The sequence below is a fragment of the Meleagris gallopavo genome, chromosome 29, assembly GCF_000146605.3.
Source record: "Meleagris gallopavo isolate NT-WF06-2002-E0010 breed Aviagen turkey brand Nicholas breeding stock chromosome 29, Turkey_5.1, whole genome shotgun sequence".
Taxonomy (NCBI): domain Eukaryota; kingdom Metazoa; phylum Chordata; class Aves; order Galliformes; family Phasianidae; genus Meleagris; species Meleagris gallopavo.
Window position 1 is genome coordinate 558,119 of NC_015039.2, and position 17,096 is coordinate 575,214.

General features: G+C 49.0%; 1 protein-coding gene across 1 annotated transcript in view; it reads left to right on the forward strand.

Moving 5' to 3' along the window:
* The first annotated feature begins 213 nt into the window (after positions 1-213).
* The window catches only part of MYO1D (myosin ID), a 36,994-nt gene continuing 20,111 nt past the window's right edge, over positions 214-17,096 (forward strand). Inside the window, exons 1-15 of the mRNA XM_010724462.3 lie at positions 214-269; positions 678-886; positions 1,538-1,631; positions 2,324-2,489; positions 2,701-2,754; positions 3,328-3,423; positions 4,183-4,299; positions 4,595-4,798; positions 5,200-5,345; positions 5,433-5,547; positions 5,804-5,974; positions 8,760-8,830; positions 9,731-9,805; positions 10,695-10,827; positions 15,658-15,824. Coding sequence (XP_010722764.2) covers positions 214-269; positions 678-886; positions 1,538-1,631; positions 2,324-2,489; positions 2,701-2,754; positions 3,328-3,423; positions 4,183-4,299; positions 4,595-4,798; positions 5,200-5,345; positions 5,433-5,547; positions 5,804-5,974; positions 8,760-8,830; positions 9,731-9,805; positions 10,695-10,827; positions 15,658-15,824 — 1,874 coding nt within the window. The remainder of the gene's footprint in view (positions 270-677; positions 887-1,537; positions 1,632-2,323; positions 2,490-2,700; positions 2,755-3,327; positions 3,424-4,182; positions 4,300-4,594; positions 4,799-5,199; positions 5,346-5,432; positions 5,548-5,803; positions 5,975-8,759; positions 8,831-9,730; positions 9,806-10,694; positions 10,828-15,657; positions 15,825-17,096) is intronic.

The window sequence follows — 17,096 nt, forward strand, 5'->3', positions numbered from 1 at the left end:
GTAAGTACTTTGGAGCTGGAGGCAGCGCGGCTTTGAGAAAGAGGAGTGCTGGTTCCTGGATTGCGTTTCTCGAAGTTGTCACACCTGCTACACCCAACCCGTCCCAAGACACTGCAGAGAACCCTCGGGTGAATGGCAGAGAATGTCACAGCTGTCACCACGTGGGGGTGGCGATAGATTCAGTCGAGCAGCGCCGGTGTTTGCGCTGTAGTCATGGAGCACCAGGATCCCTCCTCGCCTGCAGAGGTGTTGTGGTGCCATCTGATGTCGTAAGGCTTAAATACACCGCTCGGCTCACTCGTCTTTGCTTAGTGCCAATGATAAGAACTTTTCTTGTTAGCAAACCGATGGAAGCAGAGACACCTGGTAATGCCTGAAGCCAGCTTGTGTGTGCCGGTGAGCCAGAACTTCGCTGTCCTCAAAGTCAGTCTGTTGGCGTGGCAGTAATCTGATCCACTGCGCATCTGTAAGTGGAACAGCAGTAGAGATTTCCTTTGTGCAGGGTGAGATTCTGAGCTGCTGGGTCGTACTCCTTTTTCCATAGAGAGCTGGGTCAGCGTGGGCCACGCTGCTGCTGCTGGCTGTACTCCATGCACTGATGAACTAATGGACAGCCCGCTTGGAAAACATGCCGAATTTCTCCTGATCTTTCTCCTTTTTTGCCTCATCCCGGCCAGGTTTGAAAAAGGACGGATCTACACCTTTATTGGAGAAGTGGTGGTTTCCATGAACCCTTACAAGAACCTGAACATCTACGGGCGGGACACGATCGAGCAGTACAAGGGCCGGGAGCTCTACGAGAGGCCACCCCACCTCTTTGCCATCGCTGACGCCGCGTACAAAGCGATGAAGAGGAGGTCGAAGGACACCTGCATTGTGATATCGGGTGAGCTGAGAGCTCTTCCTTATGGTGAGCGCTTACCTGACCCGAGAGCTGGTGTCGTAGAGTCACAGAACGGCTTGGGCTGGAGGGGACCTTCAAGAGCAGCCGGTCCCACCTCCTGCCATCAGCAGGTTTGCCAACGGCTGGCTCAGCATCGTCACTGAGTGTCACCGACACTGGACACTGGTTAGTCTGTGCGTGCAAAGGTCGAGCGGCATGAAGTGTCACCCTGGAGAAGTGCTGATCTCTGCCCCTCTGATGCTCAGTGCTTTGTTCTCTGTTCAGACTGTTTGTGCTGACAGCAGGAGCGGGGTCTGTGCCATGAATGGTCGCTATCTGGATCCTGGCACTTCGTTTCCTTGATGTCCCCAGTTCTGAAAAGCTGAGATATGTGCTGAACAGTGGCCCCTTGTGCTGCATTTCCCAGCTCTGCTGCTGCCAGTCCTTCTCCTCTAACAATATTCCTTTTGATGTTTTGTGTGCCGACCTGGGAAACCTTACATCACAACTGCACAGCAGCAGCAGCAGGCACAAATAAACTTGCTTTAACGAACAAAACCAAAAAAGCCCCAGACATCATCATGGTAGGATTGGGGTGCTGCTCAGTGATGTGCTTTGTATTTTCAATCTATTGTCCCCCTTCTGTGCCCTCAGGTGAAAGTGGGGCTGGGAAAACAGAGGCCAGCAAGTACATCATGCAGTACATTGCAGCCATCACCAACCCGGGGCAGAGGGCGGAGGTGGAAAGGTAAGGGCTCTGCAGACAGGGACCTGGCTTTGTCCCCGGGTCTCTTTCTGTCTTACTGACAATCTCCTACTTGGGTGCTGATCTGGCAGCATTTTCTTCAGACACAATTTTTCTTATGGCAGTTTTGCGATATTGATTGCTAACATCCCATAGAAAAGTGAGGAAGAACTCAAGCCTTTGAACTTTCAAAGTTAAACCAGCATCTCAAAATCACATTTCCAGTGGCAACTTGCCTGACATATGTGAATGAGAATAGAACATTAAGCACTGGGGGCATTTCTGTGTCCTTTAGGGTTTGCGTACTCCTGAACTGCAATGTGTCTGTCACTCCTAGAGTAAAGAAAATGGCTTTCTGCTGAAACAGATTGAGTACCTATTTTGAGTTCTTTTTGTCCCAGTTGTTGGCAAAAGAAGTCAAGAAATTACCTCCAAAACTTGTCTGAGTAAAGGAGCTGTGTTTTGCTTGCTGCTGTTTGCAGTGGGATCGTTGGTTCCCTTTGCTCAGCTCTGAGGAGCAGAACCAGGAGCTCCCAGCTGATTTCCTGTGGTGTTGCTGATGTTTTACACACCTGCCTGAATACAAAACCAAAGAGCATCTCTGCTGTTGCTCATATCTTCTCTATAGATGCTCGCAAAATAATTCTGCGGTTTGGGTACGGAACTCATCCTGTTCTCTTTTATCTGTACTAAAGAGTGAAGAACATCCTGCTGAAATCCAACTGTGTGCTGGAGGCCTTTGGCAACGCCAAAACGAACCGTAACGACAATTCCAGCCGCTTTGGGAAGTACATGGACATCAACTTCGACTTCAAAGGAGACCCAATCGGTGGCCACATCAACAATTACTTGCTAGAAAAGGTGAGCTGAGTTGTGGCAGCGGCGTGCGCTTCAGAAGCGCTGCTCTTTGTGATGAAGGCTCGTGGCTGTGCCTCGCTGGTAGCGTTCAGCATTGCCTTAGTGCAGCAGGAGGTTGGTTTGGAGGTGTTCTGCCTGGTGCTGTGGTTCCAGTGGGGCAGTGCTCAGCATCCAGATGCAGAAATACCCACCTGCTGTTGTTCTCTCCCTGCAGTCTCGTGTGATCGTGCAGCAGCCAGGGGAGCGGAGCTTTCACTCTTTTTACCAGGTTGGTATCCATTTGGTTCCCAGACACGTAGCAGATGGGTAGAGCTTTCACGCCCTGTGTGTTTTGCAGAGGGTTCCCCTGTTGCAGCTGATCCTCTGTAGTGGTGTGAAGAGGGAAAGAGCATGGGAAGGTTTATTTCTTTCCATCTCCAGTCCCATACTGATACATCTGCAAACTTGAGAGTAACCAGCCAGGTGTGGCAGAGCACTGGACTTTGGCTCTGTGTTGTTTGCAATCCGCCTAACCCCTCTGTGTTCTCTCGAGGCCTTTACTTCATATGGAAGTAATTTTATGACACCAAGTTTGCTTTCTTCATTTCTTTGAGTTCTTTTTAATGTTTTCCACATTGTACAGCGATTCCCTCACGCGTCCTCTGGGGGAAGTGGTCAACCTATTACTGTAACCTTTATTCTCACATGGCATGTTTTTATGGTTTTGCTTGGCAAGCAGGTAAATAAGAAAAAGAACTTACCTATTACCGAAAAAAAAGATAGATTTAATATGGAAAAAATGAAGGATTTTCTTTATTTTGATTCACCTTTTTGATTTGTATTTCATTTCCTTCAAACACAGCTCCTGCAGGGGGGGTCTGACCAGATGCTGCGCTCTCTGCATCTGCAGAAGGATGCTTCTGCATACAGCTACATCTCTCCTGGAGCACAGCTCAAGGTGAGTGGCAGGAAACTTGTCTTAAAGTTGTAAATTTTAAATGTTTGAATCAGGGAATCACCTGAGCTTGCAGAAGGGGAGAGCAGTGTTATGGAAAGGTGACACCATTATGCAGTTTGTAGCAGAGCTCTGGACTTTGGAGATGGTTGCGTATGAGCTTGGGCTCAGTGGTCTCTAGAGGTCCCTTCCAACCCCTACAACTCTGTGGCACACTCCACAGAAAAGAGAAAAGTGCTGGCCACAAACGTGCTGTCTGTGCTGAGCAGTACTCGTGGGGTCTGTCGCTGCACTGTTCTGTGTTTTACGAGCAGCCTCTGCCCTTCCACTTTAAATTCCACTAGGAAAGCACTGGGACATGCAGGTGTACAGCATGGCATTAGGATCAGTCAATCTCAGAATAATTTTTTGCATCTGAAAAATATTGAATTACTCTCTGTTTGCTATGGGCTGCAGAGACTTTGAATCACAGAATCACAGAATGGCCTGGATTGCAAAGGAGCACAATGCTCATCTGGTTCCAACCCCCTGCTGTGTGCAGGTCACCAACCAGCAGCCCAGGCTGCCCAGAGCCACATCCAGCCTGGCCTTGAATGCCTGCAGGGATGGGGATCCACAGCCTCCTTGGGCAACCTGTTCCAGTGCCTCACCACCTTCTGTGTGAAGAACTTCCCCCTAATATCCAACCTAAACCTCCCCTGGCTCACTTTAAAACCATTCCCCTTTGCTTTCTCAATTCATGTCCCAAACATCTTCCTGCAGTGTTCCATCAACGATGGTGCTGAGTTCAAGGCTGTTGCTGATGCCATGAAGGTGATAGGCTTCAAGCAAGAGGAGATTCAGACCGTCTACAAAATCGTGGCAGTCATTCTTCACTTGGTAAAGTTCTCTGCCCGCAGGTGTGAGGCAGAATCTTGGGACAGGAATTAAACTGCCCAAAGTCTTTGATGTGATTTTATTTCCACAAGTTCAGCTGAGCCCTGAGCGGGGATTCTTTCCTTTGGGTCAGGCTCTGCTGCTCCCACTGACTGTGGAAGCGTGTGAGTGTGCAGGCCAACCCTTTTAATGTGGTGAGAGATTGTTCTGGCTTTAATAGCAGATAAAAGATGGGGGCCTCTGTTTCATATTAACAAAAAATGATTGAGAAATCTAAATTTCTTGCTACTTCTTGCAGGGGAACTTGAAGTTTTCCGTGGATGGCGATACGCCCCTGATAGAGAACAGCAAGGCTGTGTCCAACATTGCAGACCTCCTGTCAACAAAATCTGAGCTGGTGGAGAAGGCCCTTTTGTTCCGGACTGTCGCTACGGGCCGGGATGTCATCGACAAGCAGCACACTGAGCAAGAAGCCACCTATGGCAGAGACGCCTTTGCAAAGGTGAGCTGGAATTTCCTTTCTCTTCACCTGATTTCATGTAACAGTGGAAAACACTGCTTTTGGCTGAAGGTTGGATCAGAGCAGCCATGCCTATGGAAGACATTCACTATTGAGTTGTCTTTCATCACTGTGCATTTCTCAGTGCTGCATAGGGCTGAATGTTTTGGGAAATAGGATTTTCGACTTCTTTAGCAGTTAAATTTAATGGGTATAGGGTGGAGGAGTAACCTTTAGGACTCTGCATGGAAACAAAGTGCTATCATTTGCGTTGGAAAGGCGGGAGACTGATAGCACAGGGAGTAACAATTGTCCTCCCTTTGCTAACAAATCAAACGGTGTGGGTGTGGAATGGCTGACATTAGGAAGGCCCTGGATGGTTCTCAGTGTTGGTTTCCTGGCAGGCTATTTACGAGCGCCTCTTCTGCTGGATTGTGACACACATCAATGATGTGATCGAGGTGAAGAACTACGACACGACAGTGCATGGGAAGAACACAGTCATTGGCGTTCTGGACATCTATGGCTTTGAAATATTTGACAATAACAGGTGACACGTTGTTAGAGCACAGTGCTGTGCCTCCTCCTTTCCCACGTGAGAAAACTTACCTTTTTTTTTTTCCTGATGTTTTTGCAGTTTTGAACAATTTTGCATTAATTACTGCAACGAGAAGCTGCAGCAGCTCTTCATCCAGCTGGTTCTGAAGCAGGAGCAGGAGGAGTACCAGCGGGAGGGCATTCCCTGGAAGCATGTGAGTGATTTGGCAGGGGAGAGGTTGGTGGACCGGCACCAGGTCTAAGGTGGATCCTGGAGTAGGCTGCTCTTGAAGTCAGTAGCACATCCATGTCCACGCCAGTGGTGCTGTCTGGAAATCTGGCTGTGGGAAAAGCTGTCCCACGGATGGTGGGTCCAGTCCTCCAGGCAAATGGTGCTGTTCCATCAGAGGCTAACATGTGTATCTCGTGCCAGCCAAATCACAGCTACCCCACTTCTTCTGGCTTTTCCAGATCGATTACTTTAACAACCAGGTGATTGTGGACCTGGTGGAGCAGCAGCACAAAGGGATCATTGCCATCCTGGACGATGCCTGCATGAATGTTGGGAAGGTGACAGACGAGATGTTCCTGGAGGCTCTGAACAGCAAGCTGGGGAAGCACGCGCACTTCTCCAGCAGGAAGGTACTCTGCTGCAGCCTTCTGTTCCTTTGCGGTGTCTTTTCTATTGTTCAGATGTAACAGAACAGAAGGACAGGGGGTCAAATCGTGACCGTGAGGTATGAAATGAATGCGGAGGAGCAGCTCCCAGCTGCAGAAATAAGCCGTGCCGGTGCGGCCTGCAGCCAGCAGAGGGAGCTCGAGGACGCGCAATGCAGGATCGCAGTCGTTCGGCTGATAAAAGCAGCTGCGGTTCTGCCTCGGCATCTCATGATGTCATCGAGGACCAATGGAGGCACCGCTGCGGCTCACGTGGGATTCTTCCCAGGCTGCCGTAATACGGAGTGGCAGGGAATTATTCGCACCTCTGCCTTATTGCAGCGCTGTGGGTTGTTGTTCCGTCGTCATTGGCTGCAAAATGTGCTCATCTCCACTCGTGCCTATGGTCTGCCAGGCTGCTCGGCTTGCTTTGTTTGCGTTGTGAATTAAAGGGCTTTATTCCTCGCTTGGCAGCGTAATGAAAACGTGCTCACCAGCCTGGTTCATCTGAGAATTGGCACTGAGTAATCAAATGTCATTTATTTATGAAGTGCATTTTAATATATTGATGTCTCTCTGCTGAGAATCGCTGTTGGAAATGCATTATTCAGGATGCTGCTCCCCCCCTTCTCCCTCCCACCCGTGGTGGTGGTTTATGTAGGTCAGAAATACAGAATTAGCATGGTTGTGTAAGAAATGTGCTGAAGGCTGCCTCCGGGGAGGCTGAGTGCACACGGTGGCTCTGGCTGTGCTTCGGTTCAGCCGAGGATGGGAAGAACAGAAAATAATCAGTTTTTCTTCCAGATGTGACTTTCCTGAAGTGCCCTTCATGAGTCCCTTCACAGCGCAGGGAACATGAAATACATGCATGATGTCTGTGTATCCCACTGCAGCATTGCTCAGCGGGGGGGGCCTTGCCAGGAGTCTGTTGCACAGAGCTGAAGGGAGAGGAGGAATGCTGCTATAAATAATGTTTATGGAGGACGTGATGTATCTTCCCAGCTTGCTAATTTCTCGTTTCAATCAATAGAGCCTTGGAAAAAATCGACCCATAAAATTCTCAGCATCATAATTATTGCTCCCCCTCTCGTGTCTTTGTGCTTTAGGTTATTTAAGACATCTCCCTCGGTGAGCCCTTATCCCATGCAGGAGGGCAGTGTGAAATCTGAGCTCTCCGAGCTGTCCTCTTCCAGTCTGTGTTGACACAAAGGACTTGATTTCACTTTCATGGGCTGCAGTAGTTCTGTCCAGGTACCACAAAGCTCAGCGCAGGGCAGAGCTGTTCCTAAAGAGTTAAAGGACGTGTGCTGCTATGTTATGGGAGCAGCTCCCATCCTTCAGCCCGAGTTAATGCCTCACTGCTCCCCTGCACAGCGTGTTGCACACTGGCTCCATGTGGATAAGCTCTAAGGGGCTGCTGTGCCCTAAATAGTAGTGTCCTAGTTTGCCTACTGCATGTCTGATCTGCTGTCTGCGTGGTTGTCCTGGTGAAAGCCAAACACGCCGGGAAAAATCCCGGTAAATATTCCCACTGTGAATATTTGTGGCCAGAATTACATCCCTAAAGGAAGGGTCCTTCTCTGAATTGTCCAGTATTTCCAGTATGAGGAAAAATTCATTCTCAGAAAGGTTAGGGACGTGCTGGCACAGCTGCTGCTGGTGGTGGTGGGGTCACCATCCCTGGGGGTGCTCCAGGAAAGGGAGAATGTCACTGGGTGATGTGGTGTGGTGGGGTGGGCTGGTGGTTGGATTTGGACGTTAGTGGTCTTTCCAACCTTAACAGCTCTGTAATGCTTGTCTAGATGTGTACTGGCTGTTGTGAATGTACTTCTCAACATCAAAGGTTCATTTTCTCAACATTTTAAATTCTTAATTTTCTTTTTCAAATTATGTTGTAATTTCATAGTGTCGAGTGCAGTGATAGTGTATGAATTCCAGAATCTTCTGTTAGAGGAAGGTGTGGAGTGGAAGTGATGATGTCAGCCCCAGCAAACTGGTTGTGCAGGTCAGGGTGTGAGAAGGTCCGTTCTGTCCTCTTGACTCCTCATCTTCCAAGATACTGGGCAGCAGTGAAGGCTGAACAGAGAGCACAGAGCTACAAAGACCAGCCAGGCCTGGAGCATCTCCCTGCAGGGAAAGGCTGAAAGCTCTGGGGTTGGACTGGGGGGCTGCAGAGGTCCCTTCCAGCCCCTACAGCTCTGAGATATGAAACGCGCGTAAGAACACTGCTCCCAATCTGCATCCATCTGCAGTCCTCCTGCACGAGGGCTTTGGGTTCTTTTCAGTGTGACAAGGAGCTCCACAGCCCAGATACTCCTAGAATTTCCCAAAACTCCAAGGTTTGACTCTATGCTGTTATCCATTTCCCATCTCTCCAGCACTCGTGCCCCCTTTCTCCAGCATAAATACTCAAGGAAACCTGGAGGGCCCACAGGAGCCCACAGTGCCCATAGGAGTCCAAGAAGACTGTCAGCTCAGCTCTATCAGTGCTGTCAGTGCTATTCTGCTTTTTTCCCAATGTTTTCTGCTGATTTGCCCGTGTAAAGTTCATTAGAGCTCTTTTAATGAGTCCAGCACGGTGTTAAGCACTTTCTGGTATCTCCCAGGTTGGTGAGCTTTCACCAAGCAGTGCACAGCCGAGTGTATCCTGTTGGGTAGCAGCAGTTGCTTCGTTCCATTCTGGTTGTGCTCCCACACCTCCTCTATCGACCTGCTGCTTTGAGGTGTTTGTCCAAGGCTGACATTTTAATGTGTGTGGAATTTCTTGCAGCTTTGTGCGACTGACAAAACCCTGGAGTTCGACAGAGACTTCCGAATCAAGCACTATGCTGGAGATGTGATGTGAGTTTCTTTCAGTTGTGCCTTCTATTTCTGCCTTCAGCCAGCTTTGATGTGGCAGGATGCTCTGATTTAGTGCTGCTGCTGTGAAGCTGCCGTACAGAATTGAGGAGTGCAGCAGTTGCTTATCAATTAAATCTGAAGCTGATATGAATATGAATTTGGAACTGAAACAGAAGGAGAATGTGAACGGGAAAGCAACGCTTCGGGAAAAAGCAAAACCTTCCACTGGTGATACAAAGAAGCTGTAGAGAGCTAATCAAACCTCATTTAGACATCTGTTGGTGAGATTATACAACTCCCTGGCTTGGAATTCTCAAGCCAATGTGGGCTGACTCAGAAGACAGGGCGGTGGTAAAGTAACCCAGCAGTGCAGGGAATCTGCCCCATGCAGGCTGGGAAGCGTTCTGTGCCTGAAATCTGCAGGATGGCTGCAGGTGTGACAGCAGCGTGAGGGGACGGAGCAGTGGGGATGCTCGTGTGTTGGAAACCTTTCAATAGGAGGCCATTGTCTGCAGTGCCACTGAAATGGTGTCGTGGTTTGGGCTGACAGGGCAGAAGGAGAGGAGTTAGTAAGGAAGTGATGTAATTTTTTTGTTTATTGTTTTACCTTTTGCCTTAGGATTAAATTTACCTTTGATTTATAAAGGTAACCAAGGTGGTTGTATTGGATGCCATTCATTCTGTAGCCTTTGCTGAGTGGTTGCTGACAGACATTGCTGATTCCAAAGCGTTTTGCCAAGGAGAAAAACGGTCCCAGGTTCCTTATTAGTGGCTGAGCTTCAGCACTACCAGTGGCTGGTGGGAATTTCCTGAAGGAAAATTGAAATGTGGAAATTTGGAAGGCAGAAGTCACGAGTGTAGCTCTTGAATTTGGCATTAACGCTGTTTTCCTTTTTGCAGTTACTCAGTCTCCGGATTTATTGACAAAAACAAGGACACTTTATTTCAAGACTTCAAGCGCCTCATGTATAACAGGTAGGAATAAAACCATTAAGGAGATTAATTTAAGTCTGGTCTGTCCGAATCCCTTTCTGTAGAGTGCATGCTAGGAGAAACTAACATTCACTGCACAGGTTGTGCAGGGTTCGTTGGATCCCACCTCACTGTGCAGTCAGGGTTGCTGTGCAGAGATGAGCTCTGTGCCTTTGTCATCAACCAGGTGTGGATGCGCCAGTGCTCACCTCTCTTCAATGAGAGAGAAACTGAGCAGCGTCTGATCAGCAGCAGAGATGTTGGCCCCAGCTGGAAGCCCACGTTGTGAAAGAGAGATTTGGGGTGATGGGAAAAATGAGCAAATATATTGAGTTGTTTTCATATGTGCTGTGACGTGACAAATTTAAACCACGCAGTCACTTGCTGTCAATACTTATGAGGCGAGTGGAAGTTGCCTTTCACAAGTGTATGTGAGATGCTATCAAAATCTGCGTCTAAAGGCGCTCCACAAAGCTGCTCCAGTCTGTTCCAGATCTCTCGCCATCCATCATGGCTGTTTCACCTCACCTTCTAGAAAATGACAGCTAAAATATGTGAAATAATTCTTGTATATATCAAGGGTGTCAATTGCAGAATCATAGACCCACCGAGGCTGGAAAAGACCTCTAGGATCATCCGGGCCAACCGCCCGCCTTCCCCCAGTGCTGCCCACTAAGCCACGTCCCCTTTACACAGGAATACAGCTTGAAATCAAGTCCTGTGTAAGCCTGAGCCCTGTGCTGCTCAAAAGCAAAAGAGATTGTGTTGCGTTGGTTTGACTTGGATGGCAAGGACATCTGGGCACACTGCTGAATGTCGGCACTTAGGGCCCTTCTGTTGCACCGTGCAATTAAAGCCTTTTAGCTCTTTTAGCTTCAGCTTTGCCTTTTAGCTCTAATCCTGTGTTGAAGATGATGTGGCCCGAAGGTAAACTGAGCATCACAGAGGTCACCAAGCGACCTCTGACAGCTGCTACCCTCTTCAAGAACTCCATGATTGCGCTGGTGGACAACCTGGCATCAAAGGTAAATGCTTCCATTGAAAACTGACTCCACTTGTGCTGAGCAGGGCTCATCTGCAGAGAGTTGTCACCTTCCTGTCACTGCTGTCTGTCACCGAGCCAAGCTCATCAGTGGAGATGAGCTTTGATTGTGGCAGTGGGCAGCTGTGAGGAGCTCTTGGGATGGTTGTCAGCCATCCCTGCATAAAGGAGCTGGATTGTGGCTGTGTACCCTTCACTTGTAGTCGAGCCTCTCTCTTTGGGGGATAATAATTACTGTGTCAAATAAATAACAAAGCTCTTCTGGCAGAGGGCCCAGAGGATGTAGTTTCACAGCATGGAGATTTTTTTTCTGTCTCTCAATGCCAAATATCTTCTTTGAAAATTCAGTGTGATTTCCTTCTTTTCTCTTTGTGTGAGATGGTGAGAAGTGAAACTTTTTATTTTTCTGAATAATTAAGCTTTTTAGCAGGGAGTGTTGCTCTGGCAAGCACTGCTTTGTGCGAGGGTTGTGTTGTGTTCCATTGCTTTGCATTTCATTTGAAAGCAAGGTAAGGGCACGTTATCTCCTGTCCGAACAACAGGGAGGAAACCTGCAGGAGGGTCCTGAGCAATGCAGGCAGAGATTGCTGGGGGTTCTGGAGGGGAGGGCTGCCCTCAAGGCATCGTGGTGGGGCGTTTCTGCACATCCTCGTGGGAAAACTTCATCCATTTATTTGAAGAAATGAGACCAGGCCTTTGTGTTTGTAAGAGCAGAGCAGCCAGGAGACTGCCTGGAACAACTCCTGCCACTCACAGTGGGAGGTGAAGAGCTGAAATGGGACGTTACCCATCCTGAGGCAGAAGTCATCGTGGAAGGATGGCTGGTTGATGTGAAACAAGTAGTTTTGGTTGGTTTGTTGTCACAAATGGAAGTCTTCTCTGAGGATGGGGAATTGTTTCCAAGGCAGACTTAGGGACTTAGGGACAAATATTCCCCTTGTATTTATACCTCCCCTACATTTTCACTGAGGATTTGGGGTTAGGAGGTTGGATATTTCCCAGTTCGCTGCTGAGCAATGCAGTTAATTGTAGAGTGGTGTGTTACGGGGGGGGATGGATCCCACTAAAGGAGGACTGTCATTAAACAGACGTGTTAACGAGGGCTCCTGCCCAGCAGGCAGCAGCCAGGGGCTGTTGTGTCCGTGGCCAGCCTGCACTACGGCATGGGGCTGGAGCAGAGGGGATGAGCTTTGGGCTTCAGTCTTTGCTTTAAGGGCTGACACGGGCAGTGCTCCTGCAGGAGAGCATCTGTAGGTCCTTCCCTTTGCACACAGGTTGTGTAGTTGGCACTATTTGTGATACCTTCACTGCGATGCATCTGGACCTCAGAATGGATCTCACTCCACGTTATCTTTGTTTTCACATCTGTGTTACTTTAAGGGCTCTGAATTTCGGTGTGCCCAGAAAAGCAGATGCAGCACAGATAAGGGGCCTGAGGATGGACTTTGTGCTTCTTCCTTTGGGTTGTGTCACTTGGGAGCCAAGCAGTGCAGTTTCTGCAGTCCTGGGGCAGAATGGCAGTCCAAGAATTCATTGGTAGAATGAATTCTATCAGCAGCATCGGCACTATTGAAACTCATGTTCAGGGGCTTCAGAGATGCCAGTTCATTGAGCAGGAGCACAGGAATAGCAGAAACAAACCTTCAACTCTGCAAACTCTGGACCTCCAATGGCAGCTGGGTGTTTGATGTGGGCAGTGCTGCTTTGCTGGCGTTCTGCTGGAGCGGGGGGTTGTGAGGAGAAGCAGAGCTCTGTGCCTTCATGGGGCTGTGCTGCCCCAGCTCGACCCTCACACGGATTTATGGCCCAGCTGTTCTCCCAGGGTCTGCTCTGCCTGTGATGGCTTGTTGGAGTGGCTTTTCTTGTTCTCCTAACTGCTGACTCTGGGAGCCCTGGGGCTGACATGGCTCTAAATGATGAGCTTCTTGAGGAGCTCTCTCTGGACATTCATCTTGTTTTTAATTCTTCTTCTTTTTCCTTTTCTCCCTTCTTTTTCCTCTTTGTTTTTCCCCCTTTCCTCTTTGTTTTTCCTCTCTCTGTAATTCCTTTTGCCTGTTTTATTTTTACTCTATCTTCATCCCCTGTCCATCCCTCTCCAACCTGGTTTGACAGGCTTCATCTCTACTAAGCCATAATGCCATCTCCATGACCAGTTGGGGATATCCAGCTCAAATTGCCCATTCTATGTCCTGTCCTTTCTCCCATCCACCGTGCTCTGAACTATGGAACAGAATTCTCCCAAGCAGGATCATGGTGCAAAAACACTTTAAAATCTAAAAATCACTTTGCTTCATTAAAAAAAAAAATCAATTTCAGATAGACAACTGAGCAGCATTCAGAAACTGGGGCCTTTGTGCCTCTGTATTTCAGTCTTCCATTTATAAAACGTGGCTCTGGGCTTGACAGCCTCCTGTGCAATAATGGGAGCTGCATAATTATCCCCCTGAAGAGCTGGAGCTGGTGGGATTGTGAGCGTGGAATAATCTCCTTTAGAATTTACCCTGCTAGCTGTCACTGCTGAGAGGCTTTAATTACACTGTAATTGTGCTGATAGATGATCTCCTGTCTGTGCAGGAACTTCCTATTCCTGTTTTCCAAAAGGAGAGCAGCATCTCGACTTCTGCCTTTTGTGTCAGCTCACATACAGTCACTCACTGCTCTTTGGAAGTCGGGAAGGGTAAATTTTTTTGCAGGGGGGCTTTGAATGACAAAGAGATGAGTGACAGCCCAGGCAGAGAGAGCTGCGGCAGCAGAGGGGCTCTGCAGTGATAACAAATAGCTGTGAGCCAACGCTGTGATGTCTGATGAAGGACTCACGCCGTTTCCCTGGAGGCAGAGATGTGTTTTGAGATCACAAATTGCGGGCTGCAGGTCCGGCAAACTCCTCCTCCTCCTCACTAATGCTGCCGTGACTGCGTGGAGCCTCTTCATGGATTTGAAGTTCATCTGGGGCTGCTTCTGCCTTCGGTTTGACACATGGCTGACAGCCAGATTCCCGCGGCACAGCCGAGGAGAAGTTGTACCCACACAGATCGCACATTCTGAGAGCTGGTAGGAACCTGCTGAGGGCATAAGGACCCCTGGAAACCTTGTTGCCTTCAGCAATTTGCAGGAGAAAGCTTAAAAAGATGAAGAGTTTTAAGAGATTCATGCATTAAATTCTTCCGTCACGTTGTGTTTTAGCACAACAAATAGAATAGGATCAGGCTGTGTCAAATCACTGCAGCAGAAGGAGGTGCACGGTGGAAGACCTCACACAGAACAGGGCTGTCCCTTGGCTGTCTGGTGGCACAGAATGGTTTGGGTTGGGAGGGACCTTCAAGGTCCTGGGGAGGCTGTGCTCTCAGCACTGCTTTGTTTTTGAGAAATTGAAAAGAGAAGCCAGATGACGACTGTGCTGGAGCCACGCCATGGTTGGGTTGGAAGGGACCTCAGAGATTGTAGAACCATGGGTTCATGGCACCGTTGGGTTGGAAGGGACATTAAAGAACCAGGGAATTGTTAGGTTGGGTTGAGTAGGTTTGGGTTGGAAGGGACCTTAAAGATTGTAGAACCATGGAATGGTTGAGTTGTATTGAGTAGGGTTGGGTTGGAAGGGACCTTAAGGATTGTAGAACCATGGAATGGTTGAGTTGTATTGAATAGGGTTGGGTTGGAAGGGACCTTAAGGATTGTAGAACCATGGAATGGTTGAGTTGTATTGAGTAGGGTTGGGTTGGAAGGGACCCTAAGGATTGTAGAACCACAGAATCACAGCATGGTTGTGTTGGAGGGACCTCAAAGATCACAGAACCATGGAATCACAGCTCTGTTGGGTTGGAATGGAAGCTCCCCATCCCAGTCCCTGCCGTGGGCTGTGTGCCCCCCACCATCCGTGGCTCTGGGTTGGGGCACCCACAGCTGTGGGCAGTGCCAGGGCCTCTTAACGTCTCGTCTCAGTGCTGGGGCTGTGTTATTCATCCCATTCACATTTGTTAGGGTGTGCAGGCTTTGTGTTCATGTCAGCGCTGTGTGCCTCCACCTTGTGTCAGGACCAGCTGGGTTATTTGGGATGAGCCCATTTGTTCAGCATTACTGAAAGGAAAATGGCAATTTTGGGCCTTTCATATTATCCTGAGTTTAGGGCAGCGACCTGAAATCACAGAAAATAGGACGAAGTCATCCACAAATCACAGAAAATAGGACTGGAGAGGACCTTGGGAACGCGTGGAGTTCAGTCCTGATTGAGGACAGCTCTGCTCCCCTTCCCTGTGCAGATGTGTGCAGTCTGCTCCTCTCCCCCGATGGGTTTCCTCCTCTCCGCAGGCATTCTGCTCCCATGCTTGTTCTGCTGATGTTCAACTGGAGCTGTTCTGTATTGTGCTTAAAGCCTTCTTTGTCCCAAACCAGAATTGCTGCATCTCTGCGTTTACCTTTCAGGTGCATTAAGGATGGAGGATATGTTAGGTGCCGTCACCAGCAGTTTTGTGGCTCCGTCCTTCTGGACTGATAGAGAATTTCCTCTGTGCCATGTTTTCTGGGTTTTCAGTCTTTCTGGTTCCTCTCTGCGCTCGCTGGTCTCCATTTGCATTCTGTTTGACCTTGAAAAATAAAAGACCTGAGGTTATAAGGAACAGTTTTACCTCTAAGAAATCAGGTTTGGAGCCTTTGTGAGGCGTGCTGCTCTCCCTGCTGGGAGCATGGCGAGGGCTGACGATGGAGAGAAAGAAATGAATCAGCTTCAAACCCCGGCGTGGTCAAAGCAGATTGGTTCTGAAGAATGGCAGCCGCCCTTTGCCAGGTTTATAGACTTCTTCTTTCTCTGTCCCATTAGGAGCCCTATTACGTCCGCTGCATCAAGCCCAACGACAAGAAGTCCCCCCAGCTGTTTGACGAGGAGCGCTGCAGGCACCAGGTGGAGTACCTGGGGTTGCTGGAGAACGTCAGGGTGCGAAGGGCAGGCTTTGCCTATCGCCAGACCTACCAGAAGTTCCTTCACAGGTAGGAGGGCGGCTGTGCTCTGAGGTCCGTCCCTGGGGCTCGGGCTCCCCTTCTTCGTGCTGAACTCATTTGCTGCGTTATTCTCTCCGTGAGGAATGTGTACTGAGGTTCTTCCCCAGAGCATAACCCAAAAAACAGAGCTAATGAACGGCTCTTTTCTCTCTGCATGTTGTCTGACGGTCGCGGTGAGAGGGACGGGTGGGTGCTGTGTGTCCTGGGAAGTGCTCAGTCATAGGATTGTGGAATTCCTTGGGTTGGAAGGGGCCGTTAAGGGCTGTCTGTCCCAATGCCTGCGCTCAGTGGGGCACCCACAGCTCTGCCAGCACTCAGAGTCCCTCCAGCTGAGCTGAGCATCCCCTGGGATGGGGCACCCATTGCCTCCCTGGGCTGCCTGTCCCTGCCCTCATTACACCCAATCTGCATCTCCCCTCCTTTGGTTTGAAACCATTTCCCCTTGTCTGTCAGTGGTGTGCAGTGATGCTGCATGTACACGAGGAAACCTCTGGGCTTACGGAGTGGAAGTGTGGAGAAGGGATAATAGCATGACCTCATTAAAGCATCTTTCTGATATCCTTTGCCCTCGTTACTCCTACCAGATTTGTGACAAATGGAACGTTTTAGATTGTAATTTGTCTTGCAGCTTCAGTAAATTAGCACAGATACTGAGGATTCATCCTCTTCAGATACTGAATTGGTTTTAACCTGTTATTGAATTGTATGAGGGAAAGTCCCTGAGGACAGGAAAAAAAGCCCGAGCTAAGCAGGTGGGATGTGCCAGAACCAAAGTGCCACGAGAGATGACAGTGGAGATTTGCCTGGGTGTTCCATGATACCTGAGGCAGAACAGGAGGTGAGGCTTATCACACAGCCTGCAGCCCTGTGTATCTGTTCTCCTGAACATTATGCAGAGGTTAGTGCTCACGTCTGCCTTCACACGTGGAATTTGTTCCTTAAGACTTGTGTAATTACTATTAATATAAACAGCTGCTTTGTTTGTAATGAATATTTGATGAGCTCCTGTAAGCTTAAAGCCAGAAGTGCTGTTTGCAGCCAGCCAACCAAATTAGCATGTGGCAAGTGGTGGAGCTTTGAGGTGCTGCAGTGTTTGTTGTGCCGAAGCCTGCGGTCGGATTCGGCATCTAAAGGATAAGATGGCACACACTGCATCTGCATACCACAGCTGTGCTGCACTGAATCTTCTAAACCTGCCCTCTTAAAGGGGATGTGATCCGTGGTGTGAGCTGCACGTCAGGGGCGTTCATTGAAGGGGGA